The sequence below is a fragment of the Rhincodon typus genome, chromosome 31, assembly GCF_021869965.1.
Source record: "Rhincodon typus isolate 14 chromosome 31, sRhiTyp1.1, whole genome shotgun sequence".
Classification (NCBI taxonomy): domain Eukaryota; kingdom Metazoa; phylum Chordata; class Chondrichthyes; order Orectolobiformes; family Rhincodontidae; genus Rhincodon; species Rhincodon typus.
In genome coordinates this window covers 31,891,123-31,914,753 of record NC_063362.1, presented here as the reverse complement: position 1 = coordinate 31,914,753, position 23,631 = coordinate 31,891,123, and the positions used below count along the sequence as shown (strand labels likewise).

At 40.2% G+C, this 23,631-nt stretch overlaps 1 protein-coding gene across 5 annotated transcripts in view; it reads left to right on the top strand.

Annotated features, from left to right (window-relative positions):
- Positions 1-23,631, top strand: part of nphp4 (nephronophthisis 4) — a 342,957-nt gene that overhangs the window by 29,535 nt on the left and 289,791 nt on the right. For all 5 annotated transcript variants that reach the window (XR_007265309.1, XM_048615154.1, XM_048615157.1 and 2 more), the window contains exon 2: positions 3,716-3,894. Coding sequence is in view for 4 of the 5 variants with exons in the window: in XM_048615154.1 (XP_048471111.1) it covers positions 3,716-3,894 (179 nt within the window). In the remaining variant the exon portion in view is untranslated. The remainder of the gene's footprint in view (positions 1-3,715; positions 3,895-23,631) is intronic.

The window sequence follows — 23,631 nt, the reverse complement described above, 5'->3', positions numbered from 1 at the left end:
CACTGCATGTCGTTGTGGAGGTGAAGTCCCATTTTCACATTGAAGAACCCTTCATCATACTGTGGTAAAAACTAGTTCAGAAGTTTAGTAAAATGATTAATCTGATAGATACTCCTCATTGCTGGAAGAAAAATCATTTATGTTGCATGAACATGTAGAAGCAATATGTTTGCAGGGAAGATGATAAGAAAGAGTACCACTGTTGGGTGGTGAGATTAGTGGGTGATAATGGGGATAGTAAGAGTGAAGTAGATGGAGACAATTCACCAATGCTGTAATTAGCCAATGCTGTACAGTTGGATAGCATGTTTCCATATTTGGAGGAAGGACAATGCGAAGATCTCATAAAATTACTTGGGAGAATGAAGTTCATCTGTAGAGATATACCTGGATGTACTGTTTAAGCTAGACATGATGCGCACTTGGTAGAATCAGTGACAATTAAACAACATTCTTATCAAACAAATGCTGAAAAGTGAGTTTAGTTGGAAATGGAGATTCAATGCATGCTAGAAGATCACCTGATTGATTATAGCCAAAGCTGTTGGAGTTCACCAGTAGTGTTAGTTCTGAAAACTGGATGGGTCAACTATATTCTGCATAGGTCACTCACAGGTGAATACGGTAACAAAAACAATTTCCTACCCAATTCCATGGTTAGACGATTGTGTCAACAGGTTTGGCAATACCTTATTTTTTCTAAGATTGATCTGTTGAAGGGGTACGAGCAAATACCATGAACATCAAAAGCTAAAGAATGATCCACCTTTGTATCACCCAATCAGTGTAACTATGTTCAGTGAAATCAGTTAGGTTTAAAAATGCCCCAGCTGAAATCCAAAGATTTAATGAATCAAATCCTTGTTAAAGTACCAAGCTCTAATTTATTTACAGAATGTTATAATATACGGTAACACATGGGAACAACATGTAAAGTAACTAGAAGACTTACAGTCGGCTGACTTAGTTATCAATCTTACGAAGGCTGAACTTAACCAAAGTGCGAGTAACCCACCTTTTAAACATTGTTGGATAAGGGCAGGTGTTGCCAAGCATAGCAAAAGCGAAGGCTCTAGTCGAAATTCTCTTTTGAAATTAAAACAGATATCGTGAGATTTTTGGATATGTGTGGGTTCTTCTAGAAATTTGTGCCTAATGTCAGCAAAATAGATGTACCTTTGACAAATTTAGTCCAGAAACAGGCAAAGGTGGTATGGTCAGCAGAGTACCAAGCAAACTTTGAGAAGCTGAAGGCATTTCTAATAAATAAGCAATTGTTGGCCACTCCTGACTAATGAAACCTTTTAAAATGGCAATTGATGCTCGTGTAGTCTTTTTGCAAGATGATGAATTGGGATTAGAGAAGGCAGTGATCTAATTTTGTGAGGAATTAAATCAATGTCAGAAAAAGTTGGAAAGAAGACTGGGGATTATTTTTAACTCTTTAACGTTTTGAAGTCTATGTCTGATGAGTTTGGAAAGAAACATTAATATATACTGATTATGATCTGTAAAACCTTTGTTGAAAACTTCAAAACTTGAAATGCAAGATGGATTTTGCACATTACTTGAAGAGATAATACGATATCAGATATATTGCCCTGAATGTGAAAATGATTGAATAAGTTAAGAATTGAAGAGAAAGCTATCAATAAATTGATAAATACGGTTTAGGAGATGAATGAGGATGAATGGATGTACATTTTGGTGTTTTGTTGTCTATGTGCCACAACATTGCAATGAAACATATTTAAAAATGATGCTTTGTTTCATTTAAGGGTGGAGGTATACGAAAGACCACATCATTATTTTTTGACTATGGACTGAAAATTAGACAAATGGGTGCTGCTTTAAAGAAGAAAGAAAGTTGCAAGAGTTGTATGCAACTTTGGGAAAATAAGTGAAGCTAACTGGTGCATATGAAGCCATGTTACTTTTTGGGGATGTTGAATCCAAACTAAGTGGCAGTTTTTTGTACATGACGAGGGTTCACTGGACTTAAAATGTTAACTCTTTCACAGACAACACTTTCTGTTTTTCTGAAAGACTGTATAGGCTGGGGTTGTTTTCTTTAGAGTTTGAGGGGGGTGTCGTGAAGCATACGAGATTACGAGGGACATAAATAGGGTGGATAGGAAGGCACTTTTTCCATTAGTGGAGGGACCAATAACTAGGGAGCAAACGTTTAAGCTAAGTGTAGAAGGCTTAGAGGAGAGTTGAGAAATTTTTAACTCTGAGGTGGTAGGAGTCTGGAACTTGCTGACCGAAAAGGTAGTTAGATTGAAAATTCTCAATGTTTCAACAGTATTTAGATATTCACTTGTAATACTATAGCCTTCAGGGTAATGGGCTAACAGCTGAAAATGGAATCTCTTCAGTCAGATATTTTTTGACTGCATGGACATTATGACCCTAATGGCCTTCCTCTCTGTTCTAAGCATCACTGAGTCTACCCAAAGATCCTGGGTCCAGCCAGGCAACCAGTGAATTACAGAATGATTGTCTCTGTTCAGATGACATCAAGCGATCGTTGAAGAATTGTGGATTGTGAAACCCATCTAGTTGTGTGATTTTTGGATTGGTTATGTAGAACTGTGTTCTGGCTGTTTTTGTTCTCCCTACTCATAATGTGTTCTTTCCTTTTCATGTCTGAGTGGAGGAATTATAAGAGATCAAGTTGAACTAACATAAGTTTAAAATCATGTTCTTTCACACTTCTTAATATTGAGAGTGTTAGAATAAATAGAGTTTTTTTTATTGATAATGAAGGAACGTGATGTGGTTTGTTTTTAAAAACAAATACAGAAATTCAGTCCCAAAGAAGGGTCACTGGTCCCCAAAATGTTAACTCTGCTTTCTCTCCATAGATGCTGTGAGACCTGCTGAGTTTTTCTAGCAAGTTCTGTTTTTGTTTCTGATTTCTAGCATCAGCAGTTCTTTGGTTTTTTTTGTGTTGTGTGGTTTGTTTTCATCCTGGGTAGCAGTCAGTCAGGATAATTGAGATTTTTGGTTTCATTAAATCTTTACATTTGTTATGAGTCCATGAATAATGAGACTTGATTACCAGCACACTATGTCATTGAGTCATGACAACAGAAGCTTATGATGTGTGAGATAGGAAGATATATACAGGCTCAGTCACTTGCACTAACAGGATTTGGATCCAGCCAGAACTGATGGTATTCGAGGTCCTAAATGAAATGAGTTTTGGTCCTTAGCTTCCTATGGTTATCAACTTACACCCAGAATCCCAATATCCTATAAAAGCTACATGGATGGTGAATTTGAGTTACTGGAGGTACTTTGGTATAGTAAGGAATTTTTTTTTTGAAATTAGAATTATGGCGCATTGTTAGAGCAGAATAAAGGCAACTTTGCCCTAGAAAGCTTCATCTGATTAGGCTATTAAAAATTTTTTGACCATTGTGAGAATTGCTCCATTCCTCAGCAATGCCAATACTGGTCCAGAAATTCACAGATTAATCCAAATGATCAAAAAAATTAGGACATGAATAATTCATATCAATCTCTGTATTAAATTGCCAAGTACTGAAAGACAATTGGAAAATAACTCCTAGGTATAACTAACCATAGCAGCCGTTACAACTCCCGTGAAAATGGGCATGGAAGTTTGTGGAAAATGCTTAAAAGAGAAAGAAGAATAGGTTTCAAACTTGTAACATTCTTTCATGGTTTGTTTCATGTTCTTTTTCAGGCTGTTTACTTTCACACCTCCCTAAACTGTACCCACATTGCGATCGTTGTGGAAATAGTCGCAATTGCGAAGAAGCGTGTAGATAATGAACAAGTCCTGTCATGTGGGTTTGGAATTCTGCACTTGTGCAGCACACAGAAATTTACACCAGATACTGCTAAAGGTCAAAATATTAAAAGGTCAGTACTTTGGATTGCTGCCTTTAATATGACAATAATTACATTAGAACTACAGCGAAGCATGATCGTGCAAATGACAAACACTGAGAAATCTGGACACTTATTGACATTTCCAAGTATTGAAATTTAATAAAAGATAAATAAGGCACTCTGTAATGACAGACATGTATAAATTATGGACAACATGCATGTCCCAAGCTTTATCTATTTTATGGGTTTTACACTTTGAAGTATGGATCTCTGATGAAGGCACTGACATATGGATCTGGCAATTTTCTCTGGCACGAATCTATACGAAGGTACTGTCACTGGTCATTTCTGTTTCAGTTATCCTCGATAGTAATGACAGAACATGCCACACTATCTTGTATTGGGCAACAAGCTTGGACAGATTTGGCATCAGACTGTGGTGACAGGGTGTCCTTCCATCAGATTACATAACTCATCTGAGGTACCTGTTTTGTTCTACTGTTATTGCTTCATCGTTGGTCTTAATTGTTTCCACCACTTGTTGCTTTCCCCCTTTGTGGGAGTTCCAGTGGTGTGACTCCTTTCATTCTGAAGGCCAGCACTTTATTGATTTGGATGTCCACACTGAATTCCAAGCATTGCCTGGCACACCCCATCTGCCTTCTCTGTAAGGTCTCTGACAGTTCAGATCTTTGACTAGAATGGACAGACATGACTGTTGATTTTCAAATCCACCCATCAAGCATGCATCTGGTATGCACTGTCCTTTGTGGGTTGTCCTGACAGATTGCCTGACAACTGAGTGTTTGACAGGTTAAGCTGTTGTCCATAAATTACGAATGTTTAAAAATTCTCAAATGCAGTGATTATAACTTTGAAGTTCAAGATTGCCAGTCCTAGTGATGAACAGTTATTTGGCATAGTGAAGGAACGGCCACCATTTGGAAAACTGCACAAATCAAGAATTTGCTATGTGTAGCCTTGGTGCATTGGTTAAATCCCTCATTCACGAGTTGGCATTTAGAAAAATTACTTTTTCTTTGTTTCTACTGAGAGAAAAAAATGAAGAAAACAATTAATTCCTAAATGACAAGTATTGCACTTTTGAATAAGTGACCTTTTTAGTTGGAAAAAATGAGCAACTCTTGTTTCATCTAGCTTTTAAACTAAAGCATCAAAATCAAAACATTTTTGGAAGAACTTTGGCTTTTATGGTTTTCTGATTATTTCCTTTTCAGCTCCAAATAATATTAATCTACAGCTTAAGTTGCAAGCACATGTCCCACACCATTTTCAATGTAATTGATTATTTTTACAAAGAACTATTTTTAAAGTACCAACTTGGTTTTGAAAGTGGAGGACAGAATAGGCATGAACAATTTTTGTTTCAGTGTTCTTAAAATATGAAATGCACATTTCTAAATTTCAGAAATCAGTTTTCATTGTGAAACCTAAACTGACATTGAATTATTTGAACTGTTAGGAAAGCAATTTTTTTTAGGTAAGCTTTTATAGACAATGAAAAACACATTATGAATTGTACAGGTCTGTAAATTGTACCCACTTCTGGGATTGGAAATGAAGAACAGGAAGGGTGTTGCTTCCATTCCAAATAAAGAGAGCAGGCCAAATAGCAATTTTTGTTTTTGTACAACCCTCATCAAGTAACCAAACCTTTGACAGAGGGAATAGCGACGTAAGGCAGTAAATGGAGAATTTGCAGAGGTGACTGAAGGCATGGTTGAAGAAGAGCCATTTGGAAGTGAGGTCCAGTGTCACAAGAAGGTGGTGTTTGGGGAGGGAATTCCATTGCACAGAGTCAAGATGTTTGAAAGATATGATTGATAAGTCATTTCAATGGTCTTTCCTGGTCAAGACCTTAATGTTAGAGGCTTGTAGCAGTCTTCTTTCCCACTAAAATGCTGGTATATTTTTATTTGACAAGAGAAATAGTGAACCTTTTCATGACTATGTAGGCTACAGTGGCTAAGCATGAAGAGACAATTTAAGGGAGATTTAAATATGTAATACATAAGAAGCAAAGTACCACATATGGTGGAAAATGAAAATCAAATCCCTGAGCTACTGATGCTTTACCATTTTAATTCTGTACTCCATTCCTACTTTAAACTCTCTTGACTTTCTATATCGTTCATTGAGATTCAATGTAACCTTGATAAATAGCAACTCATTCTTCAATTAGGAACTTATGGTCTTCTGGACTCTGCACAGGTCATAACCTCCATACCCATTTAGTTGGACCACAGCTCCATGTAATGGTTCTGCTTTGCCCATTCACATTTCCTCTAGATCCATCTCCTGTTTCTTTACTTGTCCCTTTACCATGTCCTTTTGTTTTCTAATATTGCCTCTTTTGTCATTCGATCTCTTCTGCCTTCCACTCAATTACAGGCCTTTTGCTGCTATCTCCTTTCTGGCCTCTGTATTTACTAAAAGCCTGTTAAATATTTATTTTTTTTCTCAGTTACAATCAAACTCGAACATTAAATCTATTTCTTCATAAATTCTACTAGTTCTGCTGAGTAATTGCAGAACTTTTCATTCATATGTTGTATATAATATTTTCTGTATTCTTGATTTTTAAAATCCAGGGTGTTGTTTTCGCAATGCTTAACAAGAAAATTGATCTTTTACACCAGCTGGTGTCCCTTCTCTCCCTCACCTCCAGCGATCTTTACACAATCTGTCACTGTACCAGAAGGCGATTATGGAGGCTGATCTGTCCAACCACCTTGTGCAATTAAAACAAAACCTTTTAGAGTCAAATTGTATTTGACAGCTCTTTGAAGGTGTGATCAAATTATTATTTAATCCCCCTAATCGTGTCTGATAAAGCTGGCCCAGCTGTCTAAAGTACAGCTACCTGGAGACACAGCTGAATGCCCAGATCCTGGCCTCTAGCCTGGTACTTGCTGTTAATGCAGCCTTTTTGGCTCCAGAGTGAGAATGAAGTAGGCTGTAGAAGAATTCTGCACTGATTTGGTAAATGGTGGCTCTCCACACGTACTGACAGTGCAGTTTTTCAGATCACTTGCAGACACTGCAGCACATTGTGCCTGTAATTGTTGATGGCTACAAAGTAAAACAACATCATCCTTAAACACCTTTCATGTTTAAAATATCATACTTTCACACCTGAAACCCTCATTCATGCTTTTGGTATCTCTAGACCTGTTATTGTAATGCGCTCCCTGCTGAACTGGCATCTACTAGCTGAATAACTTATATGCATTCCAAAACTGTCAGCAATTCTTGTTCTCTCATCATTCTTTTGTCTACAGACCTACACTCTGCTCCTATGATGCTGCTTGGCCTGCTGTGTTCATCCAGCCCTGCACCTTGTTGTCTGGTTTCTGTTCTGACTGTTTAAAGTCATTGTCTTTTCTTTCTTTTTACGTTCCTCCATGGCCTTGCCCCTTCATGTCTCCTCCAGCTTTCCAAATCTCTGCATTCTTCCAATTCTCTCACCTTGTGCCTTCCTGATTTTAATCTCTCTGCTGTCGACAGCCACGCTTTTAGCTTCTTGGGTTCTAAGCTCTGGAATTTCTCCCCAAGTTTTTCCTGCCTCTCTGCCCATTTGTTCTCCTTTAACAGGCTCCTTAAACCACATCATTGGTTACCTGTGCTGATATTACCCTTGGTGGCTCAATGTCAAAATTTGTGGAGAATTGTGAGGCGTAAAGAGACCATGTAGTGTAGGTTGTTGTTGATGAACTCCTATGTTGTGCACATAAACATGCATAAAGTTGACAAATATTGGTCGAAAAAGGTCACTTCATTGATATTTTTTTTTTGGTGTTTGCACCAGAATTGTTTTTCATGTTTTTACAGTAATTTCAATCCACAGTGACTTCTAATAGAGTGTAACTTTGGTTTGCATCTGTTTAATTAGATTTTATGCGCTCGACATGTGAAAAGAAGAAACTTGCAATAATCTAATGCCTTTCTTGACCTTGATACGAAGTCCTTTGTAACTAATGAGATACTTTTGAAGTGGAGTCATAAAAGGTCAAAGTGATAGTTTGTTCGTAGAAAGATTTTGTGAACAGCAACAAGTTAAATGCTCAAGTCATTTGTTTTGATATTGCTATCTCCTCAAGGTGAAGAGCATCGTCTTGTAAAACAGTTCATAGAGAGCAGACGTGAATTTAATTGCAATTAGTTTACAACCTGGAAATTATATCAACTGGGAAAAGGGAAAAGTATTTGCGTTTTAATTAACATTGATTATAGTAATTTTGGGAATAAAGTTTGGGTGTCTGATCATAAAGATACTCAATAATTTTATAAAACAAATTCAGACACCGAAGACTGGGTGATCGAAGTGACACGAAGTGATGTGAGCCATTCAGTCAGCCACAGCCCAGCTACTAGCACTCACACCTCTGACTTAGAGGTTTGTGTGTTCATGTCCCACTCTTGAAACTTGAGCAGAAAGATCTAGATTGAGATATCGATGCAGCACTGAGGGGCTACTTATCTGCTTCAGCAGCCATCTTCTAGGTAAGATGTTAAACTGAGGCTCCGTCTGTGCCCTTAATTTGATGTAAACGATTCTGTGGCACTATTTTAGTGAAGAACAGATTCCTCCCCAGTGGCTTGGTCAAAATTTATCCCTCAATAAACAACCCTGATAAAATAGCAGATTTTCACATTGTCGCTTGTGGGATCTAGCTGTGTGTATGTTGGCTGCTGTGTTTACTGCACTGTTGCAGAGATTACACTTCAGAAGCAGTGTGTGGAGAAGGAACTTTGGCACATTCTGAGGTTGTGAAAGTTGCTAGTCTTTCTTTCTTAACAGGGCTTTCAGCTCTTTTTGGTAGCAAGTCCAGCCACAGTGCATTGGTGGCAGTGATGGGATCCATCAGCTACTTTTTGATGATTGATAAGTCCTCCCCTCCAAAAACTGTTAGCCAATCAGAGTCTGACAGCGTCTAGGTCCTAGAGATTGTTGCAGGAGGGCTCAGGCACGGGGATTTACAGTGAGAAGGGTATCATAGGTAGACACCGGGGTGGCTTTCACGGGCCCCCCCATTGCACCACTGTCCATGCCCCAGATTGGGGTAAATAGATGCCAAAGTTCCCAGTAGACCTCGTCGTCCAGCATGATAGGGCAGGAGGGACAGGAGTGAGTATCTCTCCAGGGTTAACTCGCCCAATTACTTGCTCTTCTTGACACCTTTCTCACTACCTTCAGGGAGAGGATAATCAGGCTTCTCGGAACAGAGAGAACATCTTGTGAAGCAGGTTGCCTACCAATTGTAGTACCAGCCTGATTTTCATATCATTGATTTCAATTATACTGGGCTTGAGCTGGGTTTCATCTGATTCCTGCCAAGTCGGTGAACATGGACATACATGGTTGTGAATTTCATATTTACTGCCTTTTGAATTGCATGTGGATGCAAAACTGTTTGGGGTTTTCTGGCCATGAGTAGTGACAAGTAAGTAGTTACTGTTGGATTTGGCACAGGTAAATTAGTGTCCACATCCTGATATGAATGATTCCTATGATTAGATTTAAATCTGTATGTAGCTCGGTTGGTACAGAATCAATAAACGTGTGATGATGAGGCATCCACTTTTCTGCTGAAGGTGTGTAGAGGCTTCTTGTTTTCAGACAGTATCTTGTCTTTGAATTCTCTTCCCCAAAGAGCAGTGGCGGCTAGGTCAACAAATGTAGTCACGTCTATGTTGGATAGACTTTTAATCTACAAGGAAATTGAGAGTTCTTGGTGACAGGCAGGAAAATACTGTTACAGCCATAGTCCAATCAGTCATGGTCTTATTGCATGTACAGCAGACCCATGGGCCAAAAGGCTACCTCTTGCTCCTAAGGAATTCTTATGATTTTTTGATTATATTAACATCTCAACCTTTAATTTGTAGTTATTTAATTTGTATCAGATAAGGTAAAAACTTTTAGTATGAAATTTGCATTTAACTGCATTTTTTATACTGGTTAATTCAAATCATTGAATAATTCAAGGTTTTATTTTAGTTCAGAAATAGAATTTTACCGAACTTAGTAACAATTTCTCCAGGCTTCTGTGACAGTATGAAGCATGTAGGCAGTGACAAATGACTTGTTTCCTGCATGCAAACCTATCTGTAATGTTATACTTTCTTTGTAATTTGTTGAGCAGATTAATGGCCCTCTACCTGAGGACCCTGGTGCCTTTAAAAAAACATTGTAATTTTGCCCAGACTTCTTCACTGCCGTGTGTGATCAGAAGTAGGAATGAGGCTGTACAGGTGGATGTAAAGATGATCCATCTAAACATTCATCGTGTTTATTTTTCTGAACAACTCATCTGTAATTCTCTATTGCAAAATATGATTATGTACATACTTGTGTTCAGGGTATTCTGTAATTAAGTTTGTTATATTACAGTTGACCTCCTTGTAAATAATTCAGGGTAGCACTTAAAATAGAGGAACTCCCCGTCCTGATCTGAAAATTTGATTTTCTAATTTTGGTGATGGATAAGCCTCCAATCAGCCTTCATTAGGAGTCTCATTAATAAATGCACAATGGGGCCCTAGGATACACAATGGGTCTTCTATTACATTTTAATCCTTTCCTGAGGAGGTGCTGACCATAGCAAATCTACCTGCTAAATCCATTGGGAAGCTAGCAGAGCTACAAAAGTAGAGAAGTCTTTCCTTTATGATATTTTACTTTGTGTGTACAAATACATATTTTTGTTGTTAAAGTCATGGGACCAGAAGCACAAGAGTATCCAGTGGATTCAATGTGGAAAGGACAGCTTCTCTTGCTTCTCCTTGACCCACGATCAGTGTGATTGTACAAGGACCTGCCCAGAATCTGCCCTGTTCCTGGTGAACTTCTTCCAATGCCAACAAAGTTTTGCCACTGGTGTTCCTGCTACAATGCAGGCAGCTCCTTTTTGTATTGTAAATGAATGAGAAGCTCACCAGTGAAATTCACACATGGCATCGTCATTGAAAACTGCTTGGCCTCCAAAACACATTTCCTGATGACATCCATAGTCCAATCAGTCATGGTCTTATTGAATGTACAGCAGACCCATGGGCCAAAAGGCTACCTCCTGCTCCTAAGGAATTCTTATGATTTTCTGATTATATTAACATCTCAACCTTTAATTTGTAGTTATTTAACTTGTATCGGATAAGGTAAAAACTTTTAGTATCAAATTTGCATTTTTTATACTGTTTAATTCAAATAATTGAATAATTGATTTTTCTGAAGAAGGGTCTAGACCCGAAACGTGAAGCTCCTCTGATGTTGCTTGGCCTGCTGTGTTCATCCAGCTCTACACCTTGTTATCTCAGATTCTCCAGCATTGGCAGTTCCTACTATCCCTGATGGATTGACTGCTTTTTGATCCTTTCTGGTGTACATCAAGAGGTAAAGTCAAGTGCTAATTTTTCCTTGTCAGTTCCATTCTACAGAGCTCTATAGGATATTAATCACTTGCATTTTAATGCAAACTGTGGAATTAAATCTGGCCAAATAATGGTGTGCATCAAGTTTTGGAATACGGTTAAAAGTTTACACTAAGCACTTTCTTTTGTTGCTTCTTGCCTTTATGATTTTCCAAGAAAATCATGTTGGGTGGAATCTTGTTGAGGTTTGGAATCAGGAGCAGGCATGTAGATCTCGGCAGATGGCCCTTTGTCCTATGTGTAGTCCCTCAATCAGGGATTGAGTTCCTTTTGATTGAGGGACTCCCACCCCAACCTGCCAACACCCTTTAAAAACCAAAAGAACTGCAGATGCTGTAAATCAGGAACAAAAACAAAGTTGCTGGAAAAGCTCATCAGGTCAGGCAGCATCTGTGAAGGAAAAAACAGAGTTAATGTTTCGTGTCCAATGACCCTTCCTCAGAGTTCTGCTGAGGAACTCAGAACTGCTGAGTTCTGAGGAAGGGTCACCGGACCCAAAATGTTAACTCTGTTTTTTCCTTCACAAATGCAGCTAGACCTGCTGAGCTTTTCTAGCAACTTTGTTTTTGTTCCTGCCAACACCCTTTGTTGTGCAAGCCACATGATAACATGCCCAGAGATAATAAGAACTGCAAATGCTGGAGTCAGAGATAACATAGTGTGGAGCTGCAGAAGCACAGCACGCAGCATCAGAGGAGCAGGAAAGTTGACGTTTCGGGTTTTCAGAAATGGGCTTCATAAGGGTCCCGACCTGAAACATCAACTTTCCTGCTCCTCTGATGCTGCCTGGCCTGCTGTGTTCCTCCAGCTCCACACTCTGGTGACATGCCCATAGGTTAATGCCAGCTGTGGAAGGTGAGGCTCTGAAGTGATTCCTAATGAGCCACTTAAGGACCTCAATTCCTCAATTGGTAGTAGGGTGGGAAGGTTGACCACGGACCGTCCTGCCCCGAGCTTAATTCTGGCAGACACAGAAAGAAGGCAATGGGATGAGGTTCAGGTATGCCACAAGGTTGCCTAATTGCCTGGCCACCATTCCTCCAAACTTGCCACTTGTGTCAGTACAGTATTCTGCCCATTGAGTGCTGTGGGAGCCGTCAGTGGAGGTGTGTGGGAGCTGAAGTAAAATCTGCTGCTTAATCTAAAGCATTCTAGATTAGTGTCTGAATATGCCACGATGTTTGATCACATCTTACTAAACCTGTCAGACTTGGTAAATCCACCAAACCAAATCTCCCTCTGACATTATGAACACGTAAACATACAAAAAAAAACCCAGTTAATTTTAAAGGTGATTTTAAAAGATTAGATGTATGTTGTTTTGTTCACTGGTACTGAATATATTTTTACGTTTGTACTTGGAATGTGGGTGTTGCTGGCAAAACCAGCATTTACTGTTCCTCCCTGCTGCTTTTGACAGGGTGATGGTGAATCATCCTCTTGAACTACTCTTCGTTGATAGTGATCAGGCCTGCTCTTTCTGAAAATTCAGCATCAAAATACAATTTTAAGTAAAAGAAAGAACTTGCATTTATATAGAACTGTTCATAACCTCAGGGCATTTCAAAGTGAAAATCAATGAAATACTCCTGAAATTCAGTAAAAATTGGCTGAATTTACAAAAAGCACATGAAATGTTACAAATCATATAGCTATTAAGATGAACAATTTGCTAATTCACAGGTGATATTATAACTGATTTGCTGGAGCCACTTAATTCATAACAAAAATAAATTACTTATTGCTCGCATTGGCAGATTGTGATCAAGTTCAGTCATTCCATAATATATTTTTCAACTGTTATTTTCCATCCATTCTGTAAGATACTTAATCCTGGATTTTCATCTGCAAATTGGGTGCACAGAATCAGGAGAATTCTTAGTTCTGCAAATCTGACTTGTATAAATAGTTGCCTGAGCATAATAGAAGTTGAGGCAAACCCTGGTAATAATGAGGAGGATGCTAGAACTGAAGGCTGATTGGGTAGAAGGCTTGCCTTGGGGCCACTGCGCAATGTCCAAAATAGAAAGAATGAAGCATTAAATATTCTTCCAGCCTGGATCCCTCATTCCCACCCCGTACAATCCTTGAAAAAAACCAAAAGAACTGCGGATGCTGTAAATCAGGAACAAAAACAAAGTTGCTGGAAAAGCTCAGCAGGTCTGGCAGCATCTGTGAAGTCAAAAAACAGAGTTAACGTTCTGGGTCCAGTGACCCTTCCTCAGAACTGAAGGTGGCTGGGAAAATGTCAGTTTATATGCAGAAAATAGGGAGGTGGGTGGGGTAGGGAGTAAACGGTAGGATAGAGCCCAAAGAAAGATAAAGACAGTTGGACAAGTTCAATAATTTTAGGGCCTAAACTGTCCCATGTCCCAGCCCCCTAGCCCACACTCCAGGCCTTGTTACCACATAGCCTGCCATGACACACCCGCTGTTGTTAGTCACTAACAGTCCCCATTAACAACTATTCACCCTCCCAGCCTGATCGTTAGCAAGTCCTTTGTCTGTCCAGCTGTCTTCCTCTCTCTTTGGGCTCTATCCTATCGTTTACTCTCTACCCCACCCACCTCCCTATTTTCTGCATATAAACTAACATTTTCCCATCCACCATCAGTTCTGAGGAAGGGTCACCGGACCCGAAACGTTAACTCTGATTTTTCCTTCACAGATGCTGCCAGACCTGCTGAGCTTTTCCAGCAACTTTGTTTTTGTCCATACAATCCTTGTGTCCATGTCATGTAATTAACTCCCTGCACCTAGCCATATCTCCTCATATTCCCATTCCCACCTATGCACCTATCCATTCCTCAGGCTCTCTGTAATTCTAAAGTCAATTTGGAAGTCAGTTCATGCCATCCCATGATCTCCGTCACCCTCTGCCTTGGATTTAGCATGCCACCCTGCTCTCTGTTCACAAACTGCAGGCTTCACGACCTATACAGAGAAGAGATTGTAGTGATTAAAATCAGGTTAGCTAGGTGGACCACATAGAATGTGAGTTCCTTGATTGGACTGTTAACCTCATCTCATCAGGGAGCCCTGGCTGACAGATAAAAACAGGAGTGTCAGAGATTCTATTCACTTTGAGAGCTGGCTCCGAGGAACTGGACCAGTGTCAAGCACTATGCATGTATAAATAGAGAGTGACTTGGTGATGGGACACTGGCTTCTATGGAGTTCTTCAGAGATAAAAGTGAAATTTCTATGAAATAACATTCTGTGTATTGTGTACTTCACTATATGAATAAAAGACATTCATTCATACAAAAGCAAATAAGTTTAGATTCCTTCATCTACATCAAACCTTCCATTAAAACAAAATTGTTCAACTTCACGGTTGCTTATAGAAACAAGTATTGGAATTCGTAGTTCCACTTCAAAGAGCCTATCACCACTTGTAGTTGTCAATTACGCTGTGAAAAGGTGGCACCTTGCTGATATCATAAATGGTTATGAAATCAATCATACAGCTGTAATCCAGTAACAAGGCCTCAAGCTTATGTCAACTGAGAGAATGAAGTAGCAAGCAACGTTTGTTGAACACTCGACAATGTTTCAGAAGATTTAGAGGCAGGTCTTTTAAATACCTTGATAACTCCCTCTGATTATTGCTTTTGACAAGTCCGCTGAACAGTTCTGACAGTCTCTTGACATTGTTTTTGATACTTTTGGTTGATTTTGATAGGCTAGTTGACAATTTGCATGAGCTTGATAATGAATGGGTTTGTCCATATTTTGTGAAGATTTGCACCAACTTTTAACAATTTAAAAAGACACCTAATCTTCCCCAAAGGGAATATTACTACCCTGAAGGTGTTTCAGAAGCATATCCAAAGGGATAACCCAGCTATCCAAAGAAATGCACAAGCTGAGCCTGCACTTACTACGCCCACTCTGCAGACTGAGGGTTTCACACTCCTGGGCTACCAAAATCTGACTTGAGTGGAGGTAGCTGCTGATTTAGATGGCCAGCTGCTTCTTTTAACTGCACATACACAAAACATGAATCTCCCCAATTATCATCCACAGTGAAATTGGATGTGCTATGTTCGGAGGTGGGTCTTGAGGTTTTCAGGTTCTATACTGTTTATGCTTTGTGGCAAAAATTGAGGCCTGAATGTATGCATCTTCTCTGACACCAATGAGCCCATTTTATCTCAGCCCCTCTGGCCATCCTTCATGTGTTTGTAGAATTCTTAAAACAGAATGAGTTTGTCTCAGTAGGCTGTGCTACTACCAACTCTTTAAATAGGGAATTTGATTGGGCCCTTTTGAGTTCATCCTCCCCAACCTGTGGTCTACCTGTTCATTCAAGTTAATCTGAGGGAATGTGTGCAATCTTGTATAGACACTTGGGGGGAGAAAAAACATGTCCATGTACACATAATCCATTTCCTTGCCCATTCCTTCACCATCATTAAACTTTATGGGTGCTTTTTATAAAAGCTTATCCATTTGCTGTTTAAACAATGATATAATCTTTACCACACTAGTTATTTGTGGCATAATATTACATGCTGTAATAACCTTCTGTGTGATAAAAATCATACCTCCCCTTTGTACCGTGGATGATAATGTTTGAACTCTTGCTGATATTTCATTATGTTTATTTGTTTAACATTGATTTTAGTTTGGAGCTGTGAACTGGGAGCTGTGAGCTAAAGATGACTTTTGGACTATGCTTGTGTTAAAAGAAAAATGAATGAAACAAGCTCTTGTTTATTCATAAAGTTGGGCCTGAAACTTAATTGCAGGTGGTTCTTGATCAAAAGATTTTGCAGACACTTCATCACTGGGGAAGAACATGATGTTCAAACAAATAATATAAGCTGTCGTCTAACGAGGTCAGTACCTGGGAATTGGTTCCCGCAAGTTTGGGAAAAACGGTATGCTCAAGCAGATGGCAGATTTAAGTGGTAACAGGGATCTGGTGGAGGAGATGATCAGTCTGTCAGAGAATGGTCAGAATTTGAATTGGGTTTTGGACTGTGTGTTCTGTGAGAAAGAATTCTGGCTGTTGATGCTATAGCATAAAGTTTTGAAAGTTTTCTCCTTCACCTCCCATGAACAGCTCTTGGAAGCTCAGAGAATAGAAAACTAAGTTATAGGTTTTACTGCCTTTATCTGGGTGAACTGAAGAGGTGATCCTGACTGACACCTTCAGAAAATCAACCAAGAAATATCATCTATACATGAGGAACAATGGATCATGAAAACCACTTAAGTAATCTGGCCAGTTTTATTATTTTCTTTTGTTTACCCTTTAAGTGTGTTTGTTTGCTTTTCTGTCGGTCTTTTGTGTGACTGGAGTGGGAAACAAAGGTTTTTGGGTTTCAAGTACAGACCAATTAGATTACTTTGTTGTTTAATTTTGCTCTATTGTATTAAAGTTATTGCATTGTTAATAAATTACAAAGTCTTTTGTTTAAGCTACAAATTGGTGTTGAGAATTAATTATTCACAAAAGCTGGGATTGGTTATTCAAAAGTCTAGTTAGGAAGCATTGGAGTCAATTTTGATGGCCTTGGAAGGTTTTAATTTTACTGAAAACAGTATTTTTCGTTCAGCTGTGTATTTCTGTGTCGAAACAATATCCTTAAATCTGAGAAAACAAGGTGTAGAGCTGGATGTACACAGCAGGCCAAGCAGCATCAGAGGAGCATGAAAGCTGACGTTTCGGGTCTGGACCCTTCAGAAATGGGGGAGGGGAAGGGGATTCTGAAATAAATAGAGATAGGGGGAGCTGGATGGAAGATGGATAAAAGAGCAGATAGGTGGAGAGGAGACGGATAGGTCAAGGAGGCGGGGATTGAGCCAGTAAAGATGAGTGTAGGCGGGGAATTAGGATGGGGGTAGGTCAGTCAAGGGAAGACTGACAGGTCAAGGAGGTGGGGATGAGGCTGGTAGGTAGGAGGTGGGGCTGGGGGTTGAGGTGGGAGGAGTGGATAGGTGGGAGAAAGGACGGACAGGTCAGGGAGGTGGGGACGAGCTGGCCTGGTTTTGAGATGCGGTCGGGGGACAGGGAGATTTTGAAGCTTGTGACGTCCCCATTGATACCATTGGGCTGCAGGGTTCCCAGGTGAAATATGAGGTGCTGTTCCTGCAACCTTCGGGTGGCACCGTTGTGGCACTGGAGGAGGCCCAGGATGGACACATCGTCCAAGGAGTGGGATGGGGAGTTGAAGTGGTTCGCGACTGGGAGGTGCAGTCGTTTGTCGTGAACTGAGCGTAGCTGTTCCACAAAGCAGTCTCCAAGCCTCCGCTTGGTTTCCTCAATGTAGAGGAGGCCACATCGGGAACAGCAGATACAATATACCACATTAGCAGATGTACAGGTGAACATCTGTTTAATGTAGAAGGTTTTCTTGGGGCCTGGGATGGGGATGAGGGGGGAGGTGTAGGGGCAGGTGTAGCACTTCCTGCGGTTGCAGAGAAAAGTGCCGGGGCTGGTGGGGCTAGTGGGGAGTGTGGACCGGACAAGGGAGTCATGGAGAGAGCGGTCCCTCCGAAAGGCAGATAAGGGTGGGGAGGGAAAAATGTCCTTGGTAGTGGGGTCAGATTGCAGATGTCGGAAGTGTCGGAGGATGATGCGTTGGATCCGGAGGTTGGTGGGGTGGTACGTGAGGATGAGGGGGATTCTGTTTTTGTTGTTATTGCGGGGAGGGGGTGTGAGGGATGAGTTGCGGGGAATGTTAGAGATGTGGTCGAGGGCGTTTTCGACCACTGTGGAGGGGAAGTTGCGGTCCTTGAAAAACGAGGACATCTGGGATGTCCAGGAGTGGAATGCCTCATCTTGCAAGCAGGTGCGGCAGAGGCGAAGGAATTGGGAACAGGGGATGACATTCTTGCAGGAAGGTGGGTGAGAGGAAGTGTATTCTAGGTAGCTGTGGGAGTCAGTAGGCTTGAAATAGATTATCGGTTTCCAGGTGGTTGCCAGAGATGGAAACAGAGAGATCCAGGAAGGAGAGAGAGGTATTGGAAATGGTCCAGGTGAACTTAAGGTTGGGGAAGAAGGTGTTAGTAAAGTGGATGAACTGGTCGAGCTCCTCGTGGGAGCACGAGGCGGCGCCGATACAGTCATCGATATAACGGAAGAAGAGGTGGGGGATAGGGCCAGTGTAGCTTCGGAAGAAGGATTGTTCCACGTATCCTACAAAGAGGCAGGCATAGCTTGGGCCCAAGTGGGTACCCATGGCCACCCCCTTTGTCTGTAGGAAGTGGGAGGAATTGAAGGAGAAGTTTTAAAGGATGAGGACGAGTTCAGCTAAGCGGACAAGGGTGTCAGTGGACAGGGATTGTTCAGGCCTGCGGGACAGGAAGAAGCGGAGGGCATCTTGTTTACAAATTACAAACTAGTGGAAAAAATTTTACTCTGTATACCCTCTCGAAGATTTTCATCATCCTGGAAATTTTTTTAGGTTACTGTTTAACCTTCTCCATTTCAAAAGCACAAAGTGATAGCTAGGCTATTTTGAACTTGATGCAACACAGGTGAAGATGGTAGAGTTATTGCATGTAAACAGACACTTTGGTCCAACTAATCCATGTCATCCATGCTCCCAAACCAAACTAGTCCCACTTGCCTGCATTTACACAGAGTCATACCGCGTGGAAACAGACCCTTCGGTCCAACTTGTCTGTGCCGACTGGACATTCCAATCTGATGTAGTCCCATTTTTCAGCATTTGGCCCATATTCCTCTCAACCCTTCCTATTCATAGACCCATCCAGATGCCTTTTAAATGTTGTAACTGTACCCACCTCCACCTCTAGCAGCTCATTCCATACATGCACTATGCTGTGTGAAAAAGTTATCTCTTGCATTCTTTTCAAATCTTTCCCCTTAAACTTACACCCTGTAGTTTTGAATGCCCCACCCTCGGAAAAAGTCCTTGGCTATTCACCCTAGCCATGCCCCTCATGATTTTATAAATATCTGCAAGGTCACCCCTCAGCCTCCGATGCTCCAGAGGAAAACACCCCAGTCTATTCAGCCTCTCCTTATAGCTCAAACCCTCCAGTCCCGGCAACAACCTTGCATATCTTTCCTACACCCTCACAAGTTTAACAATATCCTCCCTAAGAATGGTGACCGGAATTGTACACAGCATTCTAAAAGTGGCCTCACCAGTGCCCTCTACAGCCACAACATGACATCCTAACTCGTGGTTTCAATGCACTGACCAATGAAGGCAAACATGCCAAATGCCACCTTCACCACCCTAGTTACCTGCAACTTCACTTTCAAGGAACTGTGCACCTGCATTCCTGGGTCTCCTTGGCAACATTCCCCAAGGATCTACATTAACTTTATCTGTCCTGCCCTGATTTGCCTTACCAAAATGCAACACCACACATTTATCTAAATTAAACTCCATCTACCACTCCTCGGCCCATTGGCCCATGGGATCAAGGTCCCGTTATACCCGTGAGATAATCTTCTTCAATGTCCACTACACCACTAAATGATGAAAAGCAATGGACCCAGCACCAATCCTTGTGGCACACCACTGGTCTTAGGGCTCCAGTCCTAAAAAAACCTTCTGCCACCACCCTCCTCCTCCTACCTTCAAGCCAATTTTGTATTGAAATGGCTAGCTCCCCCGGATCCCATGTGATCTAACCTTACTAACCAGTCTACCATTTGGAACTTTGTCAAACGCTTTGAGGTCCATTTAGACAACATCTGCCACACTTCCTTCATTAAGCTTCTTTGCTCTTCAAAAAATCTCAATCAAGTTAATGAGGCACAATTTCCCACACACAACACTATGTTGCCTATTCATAATCTGTCCTTGTTTTTCTAAATGCATGTAAATCCTGTCCCTCAGAATCCCATCCAACAACTTACTTAGCACTGACGTAAGGCTCGTTGGTCTGTAGTTCCCTGGCTTTTCCTTACAGCCTTTCTTAAATAATGGCACCACATCGGGCAACCTCCTGTCTTCTAGCACCTCACCACCGGCTGTCGATGATACAAATATCTCAGCAAGCTGCCCAGTAATCCCTTCTCTGGCTTCTCACAAAGTTCTGGGAACTTGATCCTGATCAGGTCCCGGGGATTTATCAACCTTTATGTATTTTAAGACCTCCAGCACCCCTCTTCTGTAATAAGAACTCTTTTCAAGACATCACTATTTATTTCACCAAGTCCCCTAGCTTCCATGTCTTTTTCCACAGTAAATACTGATACAAAATATTTGTTTAATACCTCACCCGTCTCCTGTGCTTCCACACATAGATGGCCACGTTGATCATTCAGGGGCCCTATTCCCTCCCTAGTTACTCTTTTTTGCTGTTAGAGTACTTATAGAATCTCTTTGGATTCTCCTTAATTCTATTTGCCAAAGCTATCTCTTGTCCCCTTTTTGCCTCCTGATTTATTTCTTAAGTATACTCCTACTGCCCTTATACTCATCCAGGGATTCACTTGATCCCTGCTGTCTAAGCCTGACATTTGCCTCCTTTTTCTTGACCAGAGCCTCAATTTCTTTAGTCATCCAGCATTCCCTACATCTACTAGCCTTTCCCTTTGCACTAACAGGAACATACTGTCTCTGATCTCTCATTATCGCATTTTTAAGGCCTGCCACTTCCCAATGGTCCCTGTACCTGCTAATAGCTTCCCCCAATCAACTTTTGAAACTATCCATTTTAACTTTTTGGTCAGTTCTATCCTTTGTGCGTGTGTGTGCACGCGTGCGCGCACACGCACACGCACACATCTGTGGGGTGAATTTATATTTGCAGATACATTTTATTTTGTTCAAACAGCACATAGTTTATAGACAGCCAGTCAATTTGGTGTTTTATAAATTCCTACTTTAGAAATGTAACCAGTCTGACTCCAAACTAAAACGTGAACAGATTCTAAACAAGGTTTCACACCTAACATGCATTGTCTGATCTAAAGTGTCACCTCTTCTTTACACTGATAAAACCTTTAGTTCTCTCAGGACCGTGACTTGAAAGGAATTCAGGGATTTACATATACATATTAATCAATTAAAACCTTCTAACTGATTAAAGATTTAACAGCACCCTAGATTTGTTTAGTACATCCTCATCAATAGTGTGAACCTTTTGATCTTTTACTTATAAATTCTGATACTACCTCTCTCACTAACATCTGAAGAAGGACTGAGACTCCAAAAGCTTGTGCTTTCAAATAAAACTGTTGGACTATAACCTGGTGCCATGTGATTTCTGACCTTGTCCACCCAGTTCAACACCGGCGCCTCCACATCATATTTTAAAACTAGTAGAATTGTGATCACTTGCCCTTAAGTCCTCCGCCATTGATACCTCAGTCACTTGCCCTGCCTTATTTCCCAACAGAAGGTCAAGTATTGCTCCTTCTCTAGTGGGTACATCCACGTATTGAATAAAAAAGTTGTACTGTACACACTGAAAAAATTCCTCCCCATTCAAACCCTTAACACTATGACAGTCCCAGTCTATGTTTGGAAAGTTAAAACCCCCTACCATTACAACCCTATTATTCTTACAGATATCCGAGATCTCCTTACATATTTGCTTCTTAATTTCCCACTGACTGTCAGGGGGCCAAACCTTTCCTGTTTATGTACCTATCCAAATGTCTTTTAAATGTTGTAACTGTTCCTGTATCTACCACTTCCTCTGGCAGTTTATTCCACATATGAATCACTCTCTGCGTTAAAAAAGTTGTCCCTCCTGTCCTTTTAAATCTTTTTTCTCTTAAAAATATGCCCCCTATTTTTGGACTGCCCCACCCTTGGGAAAAGAACCTTGCTATTCACCTTATCTATGCCCCTCATGATTTTATAAATTTCTATAAGGTCACACCTCAAACTCTGACGCTCCAGTGAAAGAGGTCCCAGCCTATCTTTATAATTTAAACCCTCCATTCCTGGCAACATCCTTGTAAATCTTTTTTGAACCCTTTCCAATTTGAGGGTGTACTTCCTGTTGGAGAGCATTGTGAGTGAAAATCCTCCCCCCTGCCTGACCTTGTGGTATGAAACAGTTCAAAAATCCTAACTAGTGAAGTCTGGGATCTTCTGGTCTGTCGGGTCTAGCACTACACTAGCTAGTGCTTTATTCAGAAAGCTACCGAGGAAGCTTGTAAAATGGATATATTGTTTTTTCCCTGAATATGTTTAAAGTGTAATCGTGTTATGTATTTCAATGTCATTTTCTACTTTTGACTTTATAAAAATCTGATAATCTAATTTTTGAATAATCATAAAATTTCAAAAATCCATTTGTCTGATAGGATGCATTGAATGCCTAAACTGGTAGCATACTGTTCTTTTTCTCGTGGTTTTTGAAAGATCTTGTAATTCTGGCTTTGAATCTGGTTAGAATACAAGTGCTGCTTCATTAATGTATATGCCTCCTTCTTTTGTCTCACTTAATTACATCATGGATTGAGATAGTATTATGAAGTGCAGGAATTAGATTCAAATCATGGCTTCAATGGGATAAAACACTGTACCAATATCAATTTTAAAGAACATTTAAATTTATATAGCTTATTGAAACTTTTGATGTTAGAATGTTAATAAAGTAATCTATGACTTGACATAAGCAAGGTTAGTTATTGCCTATTACCATCAGTGGTTAACTTTGATCTGTTAGCTGGAAGTCAATTTATCAGTTTTGGTTTATTTAAAATCTGGCCTCAAGCTATCTAATAATTCTCTGGTTTGAATGCTTAAAAAAACTGATGTCATCAGTAACACTGATCAACCTTCCTGGTTTCTGATAAATTATTTCTAACTCACGTTGCTAAAGCATCTCTATTTTAAAATGCTCCATTTGAACTGTATTTATTAACTGTTAAATCCATCTCACTTTATTGACCATGCTCACAGTAATTATTAGATGATTTGCAGATGTCTTACGACTGGTTTCTTTCACCTAATTTAGTGAACGAGTGATTGTCATGTGCTGGCATAGAACTCTGTAGGTGTTTTAAATACATCAACTCCAGGGAGAGAAAACATAATTGTGAGAACGGTATAGGATATGACTTTTAGCAAAAAAAAGACAAATATGCTTTTACACCTTTACTAAACTTGTTCTGCATTATTGATGAAAACCTGTTTATGCCATTTTGAAACTGCAGTCCATGGTAAGTTCCATTCACCAAATGTTTATTTTGAATTCTTTTTCTGATGAATATTTTTATGTTAATATAAAAATGTGCAGAGTGACTTTCTTTCAGACATTTAAGGCTGAACAATAATTTGCATCGCATTTAAAATTCACTCTTTTTTTCCACAGAAATCTATTCACAATAATTGAACTCCTAAACCTGTCTAGAAAAGG